The sequence below is a fragment of the Neomonachus schauinslandi genome, chromosome 4 (genome assembly GCF_002201575.2).
Source record: "Neomonachus schauinslandi chromosome 4, ASM220157v2, whole genome shotgun sequence".
Taxonomy (NCBI): domain Eukaryota; kingdom Metazoa; phylum Chordata; class Mammalia; order Carnivora; family Phocidae; genus Neomonachus; species Neomonachus schauinslandi.
Genome location: NC_058406.1, coordinates 6,142,529 through 6,159,048, shown reverse-complemented (window position 1 = coordinate 6,159,048; position 16,520 = coordinate 6,142,529). Strand labels below are relative to the sequence as shown.

General features: G+C 53.1%; 1 protein-coding gene across 3 annotated transcripts; it reads left to right on the top strand.

Moving 5' to 3' along the window:
• The first annotated feature begins 1,265 nt into the window (after positions 1–1,265).
• ENO1 (enolase 1) lies at positions 1,266–16,148 on the top strand. Of its 3 annotated transcripts, none has more exons than XM_044914378.1 (12): positions 1,266–1,461; positions 4,316–4,409; positions 6,753–6,848; positions 8,239–8,297; positions 10,056–10,125; positions 10,536–10,669; positions 11,127–11,349; positions 12,654–12,851; positions 13,343–13,544; positions 14,115–14,223; positions 14,395–14,453; positions 15,708–16,148. In XM_044914378.1, the coding sequence occupies exons 2-12, from the start codon at positions 4,325–4,327 to the stop codon at positions 15,775–15,777; spliced, it is 1,305 nt and encodes a 434-aa protein (XP_044770313.1). In that variant the 5' UTR covers positions 1,266–1,461; positions 4,316–4,324; the 3' UTR covers positions 15,778–16,148. The 3 variants fall into 3 exon arrangements, with proteins under 3 accessions (XP_044770313.1, XP_021539690.1, XP_044770314.1); XM_021684015.1 differs by lacking the exon at positions 1,266–1,461 and adding an exon at positions 1,794–1,940; XM_044914379.1 differs by lacking the exon at positions 1,266–1,461 and having other exon boundaries at positions 3,631–4,409.
• The last annotated feature ends 372 nt before the right edge of the window (positions 16,149–16,520 follow it).

The window sequence follows — 16,520 nt, the reverse complement described above, 5'->3', positions numbered from 1 at the left end:
AAAAGAGATTGTTTTGGATCCCTTTCAGGGCCACGCCTTAGAATTGCTCTGAACATGAGCTCTAAGTGTCTGATTTCCTTAGAGTTATAAAGCTTAGAAGCTGATTCAGCTGCTGAGTCATGGGGCTGAGATCTTGGTTTGAAGCAGTCTGAAACATCGGTGTGTGGCTGGCAAAATCACAAACTCTGCTTGCAAAATTCACATAATTCTTTAGGAAACATTTTACAATTTCCTTGCTTTAATTTAAGCCGAAATTTCTTGCTTCTTAGCCAATAGGAAACAAAATACTGTGGACTCCATTGGCCCTCACCTTCACCCAGTGCCTTGGAAACCTAACCCAGTAGCTCAGGGGATAAAAATGTTAGGGGTGAAGCAAGAAAAGCAGTTTTTGCAGCTGACCAGGAGAAATAATAATTAAATTCAAATACATATTTGAATCTCTCTCTGCAAGGCAATGCAGAAAATACGGAGATACATGACATTACTTTAGCTCTCAGATTTACAGACCAAGGAGAATGCTGGCAAATACAAAATTACTGATAATAGAAAACGAAATAAGGGGCGCCTGGGTGGCTTAGTCTTTAAGCGTCTGCCTTCAGCTCAGGTCATGATTCCAGGATCCTGGGATTGAGCCCCACAACGGGCTCCCTGCTCAGCAGGAAGCCTGCTTCTCCCTCTCCCACTCCCCCTGCTTCTGTTCCCTCTCTTGCTGTGTCTGTCAAATAAATAAAATCTTTAAAAAAAACACACAAAAAAACGAAATAATCGCTTCAGCCCTTCCTTTGAGGAGGGAATGTGCTGCAGAAATGATTTTAAATGGGTAGCAGCTCTTTCTCAATCAGCAAGATGAAATCACTGCACCCACCCTTTCCCGTTTTTCATTTGCCAGACTACCGTGGAATGCTACCCGCTTTGAACTTTGAGAAATCCGCCGGGTCTCTGTGAAATTCCAGTCCCAAATCATGACACATATGGTTCACGGGAATCCGAGTGAGAAAGGAACGCGAAGTCGGCTTTCCATATGCAACATTAACCAGAGCTAGAGGCCGAATTAACACTGGGCATGCACGTGGAGAAGTGCCTGGCACGTAGGAAGTGCTCAAAAAGCATCAGCTCTAATTGAAGGAAAGTGAACTTCCTTTCGGCCACCTCGGCCTAATACCCATTGTCTGGCCGACGCACAAGGACAAAAAGACCGGGTCACCCTGGCGGGCGAGGGCGGAGCGCGCAGGCGCGGACAGGCGCACGTGGCCCCCGACACGCGGCCCCCGGCCCCGCTGCAGACCCGGCCCGGGAGCCGGATCTAGGGGCGCGGCCGCTAACGTCTCCAGGTCGGCGGGGTCTTCCGCACCACACTGCGGGGCGGGGCAGGCCGGGAAGAGCGGGCAGCTAAGGTCGTCGCCAAGGTCGTGGGCCGGACGTGAGGCGCCGGAGCGACGCTGCGTGCGTGCGGGACTCGGAGTACGTGACGGAGCCCCGAACCCTCATGCCGGCCGCGCTACCCCGCCCCTCACCGGGGCCCCGGCGCCATAGACCCCGCTCGGCCTGGGGTCCCAGCCGGGGGCGGGAGCGGAGGGCGTCGGGGCAGGGACTCGCCCCCACCCCCACGGAGCCGCGGGGTAGTCGAGACCTCCCAACCCCGCTCCGCTCCACGTCCCTGGGTCGTCGCTCCCCCCTCCCGGCCACGGCGGCCGCCGCAGTCCCGCCCCTTCCCGGGAGGTGCGGGCCCGAGTGACGGCGCGCCGGGCCAATGGCGAGGCGGCGCGGCGGGGGGGGCGGGAAGTGGGCGGGGTCTCGGGGAGCTGGGCAGGAAGTCGGGGCAGGCGGCGCGGAGACGAGCTTTGGGTACTCGGAGCGCCCAGACCTTGCGGCTTAACGCTCGTCCTCCGTGCCTGCAGCATCCTCTGCTTCTTTCCCGGGCAGCGCTATCCGGCGGCCAGGTAAGGACCCGGGGAAGTGCTGCCGGGCCGGCGCCCAGGCCTGCGGGGCCCTGCCCTTGGGTCGGACGGGGACGTGGGATGGGCGGGTAGGCACGTGCGAGCCGTGCTTCGCCGGAGGGACAGGAGCTGATTAGCCCGGGATTACAGATTTACGGGGCCGCAGCACTGCTGGGAGCTCGAGAGTGGGACTTGCGGGGCTTTTGTGCAGCGAGCGCGGAGGGTGCAAGGGCTTGGGGAGATACAGGCCTAACCCCGGGTGCTCGGTAGAACCAGGCCTTTCCTAAAATGGAGGGAGGGGCAAGGACAGGAGAGAGGCCCAGAAGCCGCGATCCCCTCCCCCCACTAAGCAGCCCTGCTGGTGGCCCTCGGCCTGCAATCGGGAGGCTGGTGACGGAATGGGCAGCGACTAATGAATGGAACTTCAGAGGGTGCTTGCGTTGCGTAATTGGGGAAAGCCGTCCAGGCGACCTCGCCCCGGTCAGGCAGGAGGTGCTCCGGCTCCCCGGCCTGGCCATCGGCAGTCGGCCCCGGATCTGACATTAACAGGACGTATTTTAAGAAAACTTCTGTTCGTTGTTTCTCCTGCAATGTGGTCTTTCTTCTGCGCGGTGTAGCCGGTGGGTGCGCCGCCGGGGACACACGTAGGCCCTGACTGCCCGGTCCACACGTGCCACCCCTGGTCCAGGGTTCAGTCCAGGCAGATGAGCTGTGAACACTCCTGGTCAGGCCAGCCCTCCTTGCTGGCCTTGCTTACCGAACCTTAATAACTTAAGGAATAGTTTTCTATCCAATTTAAAGATAAGTTGAATTTTATTTTCACACCCTGAAATAAAGCATTTTGTCTTAATGTCACTAAAATTAAACAAAAAACGACATCTTAGGACAGCATGAGGATATAGTGTCATAAAGATGTTTTAAAAGTGCATCTAAAACCTATAAAGTAAGTCTGGGGTGGCCTGGGGATGGGGGGAGATTGACTGCAAAGGGCCTGAGGGGGCTTTCTGGGTGGTGGCAATCATACACAGGTTTATCATTTGCCAAAACTCAAAAGTTAACTAAAATCTTAAAACTAAAAAAAAACATTGAAACAAATTGGCCTTTTATTTATCTAGTAAATAAAAACTAGATACTTTTTTATTGGCTAATGAATAAAACTCCATTGTTGCATAGACCGCAGAGCCACAGATGTGACTTCACGGTCTAATTTTGAAACTTATAAAAAAGAAAGATGCCATTTGCTGCTTGAGAACATTCCAGACAAGACCCTGGAGAGGATCCCAGCTAGATAATGGCTCTGAACACTAGCCCAATTCCGCTGGGCCACTTTCAGTCCTACAAGATCATCATTTCTTCCTTAGAAGGGCGGGGGGTGGGGGGGCGGTGAGAAAGGACTTTGAGAACTTGGTAGATCTTTGTAGCTGCAAATTTTTTTTTTTTTTTTTTTTAAGGTGCTTTCAAAGAAAGCCTCTTCCCTTGGAGTATCTTAGCATTCAAGGATAGAATCTTTTTTTTTTTTTCTTTTTTTTTTTAGTTAAGATTTTATTTATTTGACAGACAGTGAGAGAGGGAACACAAGCAGGGGGAGTGGGAGAGGGAGAAGCAGGCTTCTTGTGGAGCAGGGAGCCCAACATGGGGCTCCATCCCAGGACCCTGGGATCATGATCTGAGCTGAAGGCAGACGCCCAACGACTGAGCCACCCGGGCACCCCTCAAGGATAGAATCTTTATTCTAGTTTCAAATTACGACATTTCATCCAGGTTTTTTGAATGGGTAAAATGCCTATTGAGAGAAATACTAATTAGATGTTATTTTTGGTGTGTCCTGTCTTGCTAAAGATCCAAGTACTGTGAAATGTGAAAGGCCCAGAAATTGGCAGTAACAAGGACCACAGTGTACAGACCATGTCCCCAGCTCTGAATTCAGTATTCTACTACAAACCAGATTTTCCTCCTTGGATCACCTTGGGGTTTTTTGTCCTGGATGGGTTTGCTTGTGACCTTCACGTCCCCTTGGTCCTTACTTGGTCCCTTTCCATTCCCATGCCAACCCTCGTTGAATAACCCGCTTCACACTGCCTCATCTTCAGCCATTCTGCATGCCAACAGCACATTAATCTTCCCAGTTGTTTTTGGTTTCTCTCTGGCACACATGACCAGGCTTTCTTTGCTTATAGGACAGCGCTGGACTAGTGGGGTTTGAGGCCCTGCAGAGCTGGGCCCAGCAGCCTTTCCCCAGTCTTGGCAGCCTTCTTGCAACCCGTATCTGTCCGGTACAAATTCTTTCTAGTCCAGGAATCCTCAGAAGTGATTCTTCGAATGAATGACCCAAGGCTGCATGATGGTTGATGGGAAATATGAACTGTGTTTCCCCGCAGAAAGTCACCATGTCTATTCTCAAGATCCACGCCAGAGAGATCTTTGACTCTCGTGGGAATCCCACCGTTGAAGTTGACCTCTACACCTCCAAAGGTATGTGCATCTTTGTTTCTGCACCTCCCCTACCATGCTCCATCTTGTTAAAACTTAAAATGACAAAGCCTTTGGCAAGGAAAGGTCCGTTGTAAAAAGCCTTTTCCTTCTGATGTACACGTGCTGGTAGGTTGTGGTTCCTGACTCCCAGGAGATGGGGAGGGTTGCCAGGCATGGGGTCCTTGTCCTGCTACTGCTAGGTATTTCAGACAAGACCACTTGGCTCCCAGGTCATTGAGGTCGGGGAAGTAAGGTGACACCTCGGGGAAGTAAGGTGACACCTCGGGGAAGTAAGGTGACACCTCGTGCCTAAAAGGGCCCATCACTAGTTTGCTTCACAGCTTGCTCTGAGCAAAAAGCAGATCTGGGGTGGGGGGATGGAGCTTTCTCACTTGAAAAGGAAAGGGCCCGGGAGTGCAGGTGTATGCCAAGTATTCTCATTTTTTGTCTCCGGAAATCATTCTTAAACCAAGGATGGGGAACAATTCTTACATGTGGGTGTGGGGCACTCTAGAGGCTCTTCTTTTTTTTTTTTAACCTGGCTCTAAGTCCCCCCTAGGAGGGGTTTGCCCACGTGCAACAAAAAAATAAAATGGGGACTCTTAAAAGCTTTCCTTTTTGTCTAAATGGACCTCGTTGGCGAGGTAGGAAAAGAAGCTTCAGGCAGAATCACCCAGTGGTGCTGACCACACAGACCTGCCAGTCAGAGCTGAGTCACTGTCTGTGGAAACTGCAGCCCTTCCCTTCCTGTCCTCCCCTCCCCCCTTGCCCAGGAAAAGAAAGTCCCTTGAGTCCAGGCATCACTGAGCAAATACCTGCTGCGTTCTGCCCAGGGTTACTCACTGTGGTGGGTGCTCTCGGGAGTGGGGTTGCTTTGAGCATGTGCTTCATGCCTAGGACCATGGGTTCTCAGAGGATGCTGGGACTTCCCTTTCATTTTACAAGATTGGCTTGCTTAGTCAGAGGGTGGAACTTTCCATTTAGAAATTAATGGACTTTAACCAACAGTGGAAAAAAGACTCAAGATACTAAAAGATTGTTGGGAAGGGGGCATTTCCTTTGAAACACTTTAAAATGATCAAAATTAATATTTTTTGGAATTTAAATGAATGGAACTCCCTTGTGTGTCTCTTGGTGCTTTTCAAAAACAGGAAATTGTGGATTTGTTAAGAGCCTCTCATCACTTTTTTTTTTTTTTCCAGTTTACTTCTTAGAGCAGTTTTAGGCTCACAGCAGAATAGAGCAGAAGGGACGGAGAGCACACATCCCCCAGTCCCCCCCACATGCTCATAACCTCCCCCACCAGAGTGGGACGTTCTGCATTGACACATCATCACCCAGAGTCCATCGTTCCATTAGGGTCACTGGCTTTCACGGCTTCCTCACCACGTCCAGCTGTGCACACACAGGCATAGTAACCGATCATTTGATTAACGTACCTGGTGGTTTTTTCCCTCTTTGTTCATATGCCTTCGCCCCCCTCCGATGGGGAAATTGCTTACAGTTTCAAGTAGATTCTAGAGGCTGCCTTCATTTCCTGCGCCCCTGGACCTGTCTGCCCTTGTACCCAGATCATGACAGTACCTTTATTGACTCTGCCCTCCAAGATTAGCCACATTCATGCCCCAGAGTATAGGTCCAGCCAGATGGCTGGGCTCTGTGTCTGAGAGTGCATAGGGCAATCCTTCGTTCCACTCTCTGACTAAGCAAGCCAATCTTGTAAAATGAAAGGGAAGAATTTAATAAAGGTGTTATTAAATTCACACCTTTATTATTTTTCTTTTTTTATATCTCATAATGTTTTATTGATTACATGTTTGAAATGATAATCTCTTGGATATATTTGGTTAAATAATATATTAAATGAATTTCGCTTGGTTTCACTTTGTAACTTCAACACAGCTACCAGAAAGTCTTAAATCTCTGAAGTGGCTTGCATCGTGTTTCTGTTGGGCGGTGCTGCTGGGGGTGGTCCCAGGCCAGCTGCAGGGCACCACCTGGGAGCTTGTTAGAGATGCACACAGGGTCTTCGACCTCCTGTTTCAGAACCTGTATTTTAACAAGATCGCCTGGTGATACGTGTGTGCGTTAACATTTGAGAAGCTCTGCTTGAAAACTTCTTCCTTAAACTAGAGAAATCCACCAGCTTTGCCTCAGGGTCCGCCCTAGAGACTGGTACCGACGTGAAAGGCGGGGGACACGGACTGTCTGAATCTCCCAGTTGGTGGAAGGAAGTGGCAGGGTTCCCTAACAGATGCCATCTGCGAGGTGGCGGGACTCCGGCAAGGGTTGAACTGTGTTTCTCAGTTGTGACTCTCTTCCCCGCCCTCCCTCAACATCCAGGTCTCTTCAGAGCTGCTGTGCCCAGTGGTGCCTCAACTGGTATCTACGAGGCCCTCGAGCTCCGGGACAATGACAAGACCCGCTACATGGGGAAAGGTAAGAGTCGGCGCCCGGCCCGGCCCTGGGGAGTGTGGCTGCGCAGCCCTTCCACGCCCGTGTGCCTTGTGTTCGAGGGCAGCACCCCTGATTGGCCCTGTGGTGGTGGTGGTGAGCACATACACAGGAGAGCTGGGAGAGATGGCCTGTCGATTCCAGCCTTCCTAAACCAATAAACTCGGGGGGCACCAGTTTTAATGCTTCTCTTACGGTTTGTCTCCAAACTGGAAAACTCCCTGGGTAGGCCAGGGAACCTCAGGCTAAGGAGACGTGTTAACTAATACTAACTGAGGAGCCCTGCCATGCTCCCAGTCTCCGAGGGTGTCGTCTCAGGAGAGGATCTGGAAGGTCTAGCCCATGGCTCACCTGCAGATCAGTCCCAGTAGTTTGAACTTTCTGGTGATGGGTTCACAGAGGCACCAGTCTGGGCAAGCTAGCCTCTGCCGGGCTCTGTGCAGATTAACTTGTTACTGTTGTTGCATCGCTCCCCTTTCTGTGGACAGAGTCTGTATGGCCGAATTAAAGAAAAGCAGGTGGGGCCAGACCATGCATTCTCAACAGGGGCAGTATCGACCCGGGGGTGGAAATTGGTTCTTGGGGGAGGCAAAAATATCCTACGATTTTACCATGACCTACGGCCCTCCAAAGGGCCACAGTATGGATGGACAGTGTATCCAGTATTACATTTTCGGAGGAGGGCAATTAGGGGAAAAGTCTAAAAAGACTGCAGGGGAGGGGCAGAGATGAAGTGAGCTGGGGAAGCCCGGGGCTAGAGATCCAGCGATGGTGTTGCAGAAAGGCAGTTTGTCCTGTGGGAGCTCCCACTGCCCACGGCCCGGGCGGGTACTGGTCTGGAGCCGGGCTGTGCCTCAGTGTCATGAGGGTGAGCCCGTGGTCCTGCGACTCCCCTGCCTTCCTGTCTCCTTTCTCTCTCTCACTCCCTGTCCTTCACAGCCTGTTCTCTTCTGAGTCTGTCTTTTTTCCTTCTCCGTCAATCTCTACTGGTCAGGTGTCTCCAGACCCGTTAAGTATATTAATGAGTTCCTGGCACCAGCCTTGTGCACACAGGTAATACATTGGACATCCTGTAGTTTCTATGGCTGGTGTTCCCAGTGCATGGTCTTGCCAACTAACCCCCCTTCAGACATTCTGAGATGGTTGCTCTGTGTGTGGCTTTAATCCTTGGGGGTCCTAGGTAAGAGCACTCAGACTGGGCCAGAAAGTACCCTGATTCTGGGGGGACAGAGAAATGGGGATTTGAAAGCGGGCCCGTTTAAGGTCTTTGGGTGGGCTTCTGGGTATTTGGGTTAACATCATTGGTGGTTCGCTCAATGCTGCTCAAGCCTGTTTTTCCTTAATGTTGGTAATTTGATATGATTGTTCCTTCTAGGTGTCTCAAAGGCTGTTGAGCACATCAATAAAACTATTGCACCTGCCCTGATTAGCAAGGTAGGACCCGCTTCCCGGTAACTAATGTATTAATGCCCTCGGCGCATCTCCCAGGCCAGTGGGCTTTCCTGGTTATGGAAGAGCTTATTCTGAGAGCTAAAGAAGCCAGTCGGATTCCCTGTCATGCATGAGAATGATCTCACCTTTTCTAATCCACCCCCTGCCTGTGTGTCCCTAACAGTGCATGGAATTGGATCAGAGCGACGGGAGAGACTGTCTCATGGCCTCGATTTTGCCCTCCAACTATCTTGTCTCATGGACTCGATTTTGCCCTCCAACTGTCTTGACCTTGGGGAAGTTAAGATCCAAATTTTAAGAGTGGCTCTTGGGCGTTGAGCACAGTATCCATGGTGACCCGACTATTTTTCATGAACTAGGGAATTATTTACTGTATTTCTACTGACTTTTTTTTTTTTTAAACAAAGGAACTCTGGTTAAATAAAATCTGAACTTGGAAAGTAAGCTTACAGAAAAGTTGAGCTGCTGTGGGTAAAGTGGGGAGGGGGACAGACAGCCCAAAGCCGGCCCCAGCCGCCCATCTGTTCTCCTTGGGCGTGGTCTCCCCCCAACCACCCCGAATTGTTCCCGTACACCAGCAGCGAACGGGCTCCTATTGTGTGTCTCTCCGGCGTGCTCACCGTGGCCTGCCCTTCGTGGCACTCGGTAATCGGTCCCAGACGGCTTCTCGTCGCTGCTCTGTGGGCTCACACGCTCCGAACCAGTCTCCTGGGCACCTCTACACACCCTGTTCTCTGTGCCTTGTGCCCTTACCTGGCGTGACTAACACAACGAGCAGGCCTTTCCTGGACATTTTTCTTCCCTTGGGGGAAACAGTTCTTCAGTCAAACTCTTGATGAGGGTTTGCCTCAAGCCGTCATCCTCGAGTGGTGGCTACCTTTTGCCAAACGAGCTTTGCCAAAAAAGCCAAAAATGTCAAAGTATTAATGTGGTATGATGGAGTTACAGATGCTTTTCTTTTCCTTTTTTAGTCTTTATACAAAGAACCTTATAAATTAATATATTGTTATGATCGGTTGTGAAAGTTTTAAAGTAGTGTTGACTTTCAGTAAATTTCTTTGAGCTAATTTTTAAGACACCCGTTTTTGGGGGTTTGGGGGGGGCTTATTTTGGTTGGTAGGTTTCATGCCCAACATGGAGCCCAACTCGGGGCTTACACTTAGTACTTTCTCCTCTGACCAGAAGTACACTTTTTGATCAGTCAAGCATTTTGCTAAAAGATTCCGGACTCCCTGCCAAAGCCCTGTCTCATAAGATAACGAAGTTTGCCATCACCGAGAACAGCCGAGAGCGGTGGTTATGTCACAACCCTTAGAGGAGCACAGCTCACTTGCACAGAGTTCTGTTCTTTATTGTCCCCCCAAATCACACTCTTTTGTAGTGCTACCTTTGTTAGCATGTACCGGGCAGTTCTGTCTTACGTGTGATGTCACTTTGGACCCGCTGGGTGGACTAACCTGTGACGCTGGGACCGAACCTTCCACATTACGTTGTCGGCTCCTGGTGCTTGGAGAAATGCCCGATAGTGGGAGAGCAAGGAAAGCGCAGTGTTGTGTCTCCCGTTTTCTCTCGATCCCTCCCCTGCCCCCCTTTCCTTTGCCTACCAAACAAACGTATAATATAGAAGCGATTCGGGCTTTGCACGGTTCCAAAGTTACCTGGGCTCTATCACAGTACCAAGGTCCTGCAGGGGGTGACAGCAGCCCCCCCCAGGTGACTGACCCTCTGTCCTCCCTGTAGAAACTGAACGTCGTGGAGCAGGAGAAGATTGATAGACTGATGATCGAGATGGATGGGACAGAAAATAAATGTGAGTTGCCGGGGGTGGCGTGTGCTGGTCTCCTGAACACCTTCGACCCTCTGGGGGTTTTCGGGGCCCCTCGCCTCAGCTGAATAAATTTTTTAATTTTAAACATCAAGAGCAACACCAGGTGAGGCAGCACTTGTGTAGGGTTACCCAAAAGAGGCTTGTGCTTTAGAATAAATCACGTAGTTTGTGGAATTTGCCTGAGTTCCATAGACCAAAGAAAGGGCTTTCTCTTAGGGGGGAAAGCAGGTGAGTCCCCGTGGAGGCCGTTGGCGTTTCTGGGTCGGACACGGGGAGTAGACACGGTCAGGAGAGGAAGGGTTCCGAATCCAGTCCGGGGTGCGCTCCGGGGTGGGGATGCAGGCCAGAAGGCCGCGAGTGAGAAGTGCCTCAACTTAACTGTTCTCTTCCAGCTAAATTTGGTGCAAACGCCATTCTGGGTGTGTCCCTGGCTGTCTGCAAGGCGGGGGCCGTGGAAAAGGGGGTGCCCCTATACCGACACATTGCTGACTTGGCTGGCAATGCTGAAGTCATCCTGCCGGTTCCGGTGAGTGGCTTGGAACCTCCCAAGTGAGGATTTGGGGGTATCTGCTTACTTGTGGGGACCTGAGACCTCCCACATCTTGGTCTCATCCACATGTGACTGTCCCAGCACAGTGGGGACAGGCAGGCCCTGGAGGTCTTGGCTGCGGACCCCTGCCACTTGCTAGAAGTGCCCCTGAGCCGGGGACCTGACCCCCTGGTACTCCACATCTCTTTAACTGTTGACGAGGGGATGAAAATCATGCTGGCCTTGCTGGGTTGAGTGTGTGCGCTGAGGCAGTAGCCAGTCCTCAGGACAGTAAGCTTGCCCGGTGGCGATCGCTGCCCTTCCTCAAGAGAGACCCGGTGAGCATTCTAGAGTCACATGCAGCCCCCTCTGGGAGCCGTGCGGTCGGACGTGAGGGGGCCGCTGGGTGAGACTCTCCGGGGCCAGATGGCCATATTTCCCTGTCTCTCCCTAGGCTTTCAACGTCATCAACGGTGGTTCTCATGCTGGCAACAAGCTGGCCATGCAGGAGTTCATGATCCTGCCCGTTGGTGCGGCCAACTTCAGGGAAGCCATGCGCATCGGAGCCGAGGTTTACCACAACCTGAAGAATGTCATCAAGGAGAAATACGGAAAAGATGCCACCAATGTGGGGGATGAAGGCGGCTTTGCGCCTAACATCCTGGAGAACAAAGAAGGTAAAGGTTCTGGTTGGGGGTGGGGGGGTGGGGAGAGGGGGCACGTTCTGCAGCTTGGGACTGGCTCTGTCAGCCCGTGTGCCGCACCTGTCACTCTCCAAGTACCTGCAAATGGAGTTCTGGGGAGGGATGTGCGAGCTGGCCCTTAATTTTCAAAAATAACAAGGAATTTCCTTATTAATTTGATTTCTGAGTCGCCTGGTTAGTTGTTTAAATTAAGCTCCTGCCATTTTTCTTTCTTTCTTAGATTTTATTTATTTGAGAGAGAAAGAGAGTGGACACGCACATGAGTGGGGGGAGGGCAGAGGGAGAAGCCGACTCCGCCGAGCAGGGAGCCCGACCCTGGGCTCCATCCCAGGATCCCGGGACCATGACCTGAGCCAAAGTCAGATGCTGCACTGACTGAGCCCCCCAGGTGCCCCTATGTTCTTGCCATTCTTGCACCACCCCTTGGCGGCAGAGGTTTGAAGTCCGTGTTCAGTAGATGCTATCAGTCCGGCCTGCGACCATCACCCCCTCAGCTCATTCCACCACAGGAACGTTTACGCGGCGCCATTTTGCCTGGAGCCCTTAGGCACAGGCTTAAATGTATGAGTTGAGTCGGACACACGGAGTCTTGGGACAAGAACTCCTGGCTGAGCCTTTTGTTGTAGAAGGAAAGGAGGGTTCAACCACATTTTGTTGCCTTCAGGGCAACTAGTGAAAGAAAAAAGTGTCCATCCTGCTCTTTTGGGTCAGTCATAGGAAATGCTGATGCTCAGCCATTTTGACCTACACAAAATGACTCTTTCACGTGGTTTGATGTGATGGCTTGGAGATCTGTGGTGTGGAACAGGCGCCGAGTGTGTCTGTCCCCATCCATACGGGCAGCACTGCCAAGTGAGGCCGACCCTGAGCCCGGGCTGGGGACAGCAGGCCGCGGAGGCAGGGCCTCGCCCTCACCCTGCCCTCCTGGGCTCCCGGTCCCAGCTCAGCTCTGTTGAAAGCCCGTTGCTCAGGACGGTCGAGCTCAGCTGACCACCGTAACGGTCTCGGCCAGCACAGCTGCTCCTAGGTGCTGAATTTGGGAGCATTCGTCAGTGAGAGAGCGTCTGAGTTGAGAGTGAGGTTCCCACTTGTCTGCTGGGGGCCCTGACCAGCGCGGTTTCTTGCTCCGACACAGAAAAAGCACTGGAATCATGGAAGCGATGGCTGGGGCCAGAGCACCTCTCGGGCTTCCTGTTAGGGTTCCTGTTCAGCAGCTCTTGAAGGGAACTTTGTCCCCCTGCGTGGTTTCCAACCTTGTCCCCACCCTCTCCTTGCAGCTCTGGAGCTGCTGAAGAACGCCATCGGAAAAGCTGGCTACACCGACAAGGTGGTCATTGGCATGGACGTAGCTGCTTCTGAGTTCTTCAGGTCGGGCAAGTATGACCTGGACTTCAAGTCCCCGGATGACCCGAGCAGGTACATCACACCTGATGAGCTGGCCAACCTGTACAAGTCCTTCATCAAGGACTACCCAGGTGAGTGCCCGCTGCTGGCCTGGTGCAGTGGGCTCTTCTGTCCCTGTCACAACCACCTCGGGGGCCGAGGAGAGCCGGCCTCGAGAACTGACGGCTGGGGGTGAGGCTCTCGGGGAGCTGGTGCTCCTCTAGGCTCTGGGCGTCCCCTAACGCACACAGGGTAGAGACTGTAGATACTGTTTCATGGGGGCGGGGAGGGGGGGACGCTGAGGCACAGAGTGCGTTAGTAATTCACTCAAGGACACTCGGCACGCGCTGGAGCAAGAATCAGACCGGGAAGTAACGCAGAGTTAGCGATCGTGCCGGAGATGGGCCGAGACAAGCCCCGCTCAGCACGTGTAGGGGCCCAGGACTGCGGGCGGCTTTGGTGGCCTGTCACAGGAGTCGGTGGGCAGGCAGAGTGTTTCCGGGGCCGGAGCGGGGGAGCCGGTCCTGTCCTGCGGGGGCGGGGATGGGACCGGCTCGGGTACAGACATGGCTATCCTTTCCAGTGGTGTCCATCGAGGACCCCTTTGACCAGGATGACTGGGAAGCGTGGCAGAAGTTCACTGCCACCGCCGGTATCCAGGTGGTGGGGGATGATCTCACCGTGACTAACCCGAAACGGATCTCCAAGGCCGTGGGCGAGAAATCGTGCAACTGCCTCCTGCTGAAAGTGAACCAGATCGGCTCCGTGACCGAGTCGCTGCAGGCGTAAGTGCCCTCGGGGTCGGTCGGCGTGGGCAGCGCGGGGGCGGGGCCTCAGCCAGGGCTCGGCTGCTGCGGGGGGCGGGGCTTCAGCCAGGCCTCCTGTCCGCTGCGGGGGGGCGGGGCCTCCCGCCTGGGGCTGGAACACAGCTTCCAGCTTGAACCCCGGCTGGCTTCGAAGTAAGCAGTGGCACCGCGGGGCCTGGGGTATTGGGCAGCTGTGGCCCAGTCCTGACCACTTCGTGGTTCTAGACTTGTGACCTGGTTTTTCGTGGAGAACGTCAGTCATAGGCACTGTCGGGAGACAAGTCTCTCCCCTCCAAGGGGCTGAACTCTGATTTTTAAATGTGACCTAGAGGCTGAGAAGGTCCTCAGAGCTCTGTGAGTAGAGACAGGAAGGTGAGGATTATTGTCCCCCGGTGGTGAGAGCTTGGTGGCAGCTCCTGGCTCGACCCGTCCTCTGGGCTCCCACCGGGGCTGAGGAAGCCTGGCATCAGGAGGGCCTGAAGGGGCCGATGTGCCCGGGAAATGAAGTCCCACCGTCAACAACCATCTGGGTGGTTTCCTCACTTCTAGGTGCAAGCTGGCCCAGTCCAATGGCTGGGGCGTCATGGTGTCGCATCGCTCTGGGGAGACCGAAGATACCTTCATCGCTGACCTGGTGGTGGGACTTTGCACCGGCCAGGTAAAGAGCTGCTTGACTCTTCTCTGACCTCAGCTTCCCAAACCACGGTACCAGGAAGGAGGGGGGCAGATGGGGTTCTAGGGGCCCCTTTATCCCATCCTTCCTGCCCGAAATGCTCACGAAGATTGAATGTCCATGACAAGCATAGTGACCTTTCTTTTCCCCTTCCAGATCAAGACAGGGGCACCTTGTCGATCTGAGCGCTTGGCCAAGTACAACCAGATCCTCAGGTAAAGAGGAAGCCTCCCTGCACCGGTGTGTGGGCCCCGCCCTCCACTGGGAGCTCCTGGCTCTGTGGGGTGTGTGCAGATGCCGGCCGGGGTCCTGGCCTGAGCAGTGTGGGGTTGGGGTGAGCTGGGCGTAGAACCTAAGGCACCTTGTGGCATGGCCGGGAAGCTGGAGCCTGAGCCGGGCTGGGCTGCCATCTCCTGGGGGAAGAGGGAACAGGTCCCCTTTCAGATAATTTAATCCTAGAATTTTTAGAGCTACGAGAGAGCCTGAGTGATTACCTAATTTAGCACCCATGTTTTGTGGCGAAGGAAACGGGGGCTCAGAAAAAGGGCAACAGGAGGGGTCCCACTAGAACCCAGTGCTTCTGGATGTTCTGTCCCCCTCCTGACTTTTTTTTTTTTTTTTTTTAAGATTTGATTTATTGGTCAGAGAAAGAGGGGGAGTGGTGGCAGGCAGAGGGAGAAGCAGGCTGCCCGCCTGATGGGGGACTCGATCTCAGGATCCTGGATTCATGACCTGAGCCAAAGGCAGACACTTAACCAGCTGAGCCACCCAGTCGTCCCGTTCTGGTCCCTTTTTATCATGATGGGTCCCTGGGGCGCTCCTGATCAAGGAGACGTGCCTCTTTTTTTTGTTCTTTTTCCAGTCTTGCAGGAAAAGGACAGTCTCTTTCATGCGTCCGCCCCATGTTACTTTTCCTTAAACTGGGATGTCCCCCCCCCCCCCCCCCACGTTGGCAGCCATCGGCACTCCCACAGGGCTTGTTTTCTAACACCTACGCTTCTTCTTTACTGGAGAATTTTAAGCACATTCTAGTCATAGGATTTCACCTATAAATACCTTAGTCTACATCTCAGAAGCACTTAATGTTTACTTGTTAGCACCACCACAGTGCCACGAGAGCGTCGGGATTCACGGTCATTCCGTGACACGCACGCCGAGTGCTCGTGTGTCTGAGCTCCCCCTCCTTTTGTCCCCATGCCACTTCTCTGAAGAAACTGGGTTGTCCTTGTGTTAAAAAACATTTTTTCTTATATTCCAAGAAATAGCAGTCCTGACCTTTCTTCTAGTTTGTCTGGGGATGGGGGAAGGCGGGAGGAGACGGGGCAACAGATGGCCCACTTGCTGGGGGAGCTGGGTGGACGGGAGAGCCGGATGCTCCTCTCTGTCTCTGGGTGGGGAGATGTGGGCCTTGGGAATGGACATTTGACTTCTCTTTCCCCCTCCCCTCCCTCTCTCCTCTGCTTCCCAAGAATTGAAGAGGAACTGGGTAGCAAGGCTAAGTTCGCTGGCAGAAACTTCAGAACCCCCCTGGCCAAGTAAGCTCCAGGCGGCGCACCCCGAGTCCTGCGGTCCTGAGTCGGCCCATTAGACCTCTGCTCCCCCCCGGGCAGCTCAAGGCCCCCGGCCGAAATTGGCCGGGGCCCCTGCTGGTTAACTACCCTCTCCCGTCCCTGTGATGTTCTCACTGCTTCCTTAGAACTTAGAACTGCTGTAGAAGCCAAGCTTGACCATCTGGGACCCTGCTGGAAACCCTAACTCTAATCGTGTGATTGGCCCAAGTCATTGTTTTCTCACCTCACTTCCCACCCAGTGTCTGGAGCCACGTCTGTCTACTTTATAATCTTGAGTTGTCCACAGGCGAGATCCCCAGTGGTTGTGTGTGCAGAATAAAAAGGCCTCAGTGACCTGTAGGAATGCTGTGTGCGTGTGTGTATAAAATAGTGAGTCTGTCCTCGCGTTGAGTGTCCACGGAGTGTTGGCATTGGGCTATGGACCTATAAGAATTGGAGGCTTTGTCATCATCCCCAAAGGGGACAAGGGCGCCTGGCTGGCTCAGTTGGTAGAACACACGACTTTTTTTTTTTTTTTTAAGATTTCTTAGTGGGGAGAGGGAGGGGCGGGGAGGGGGAGAGAGAATCTCTAGCCGACTCCTGAGTCTGCTGCGGGGCTGGATCTCACAACCCATGAGATCATGACCTGAGCTGAGACCAAGAGTCAGATGCTTAAGTGAGGCACCCAGGCGCCCCTGAGTACATAATTCTTGATATTGGAGTTGTAAGTTT

Bases quoted from the DNA above. Each gene is read 5' to 3' on its own strand.
- ENO1 (XM_044914379.1), top strand. From the start codon at position 4,286: ATGGGAAATATGAACTGTGTTTCCCCGCAGAAAGTCACCATGTCTATT. The intron at 8,298-10,055 runs GTAGGACCCGCT...TCCTCCCTGTAG, and splicing joins CACCTGCCCTGATTAGCAAG to AAACTGAACGTCGTGGAGCA. The intron at 14,224-14,394 runs GTAAAGAGCTGC...TTCCCCTTCCAG, and splicing joins TGGGACTTTGCACCGGCCAG to ATCAAGACAGGGGCACCTTG.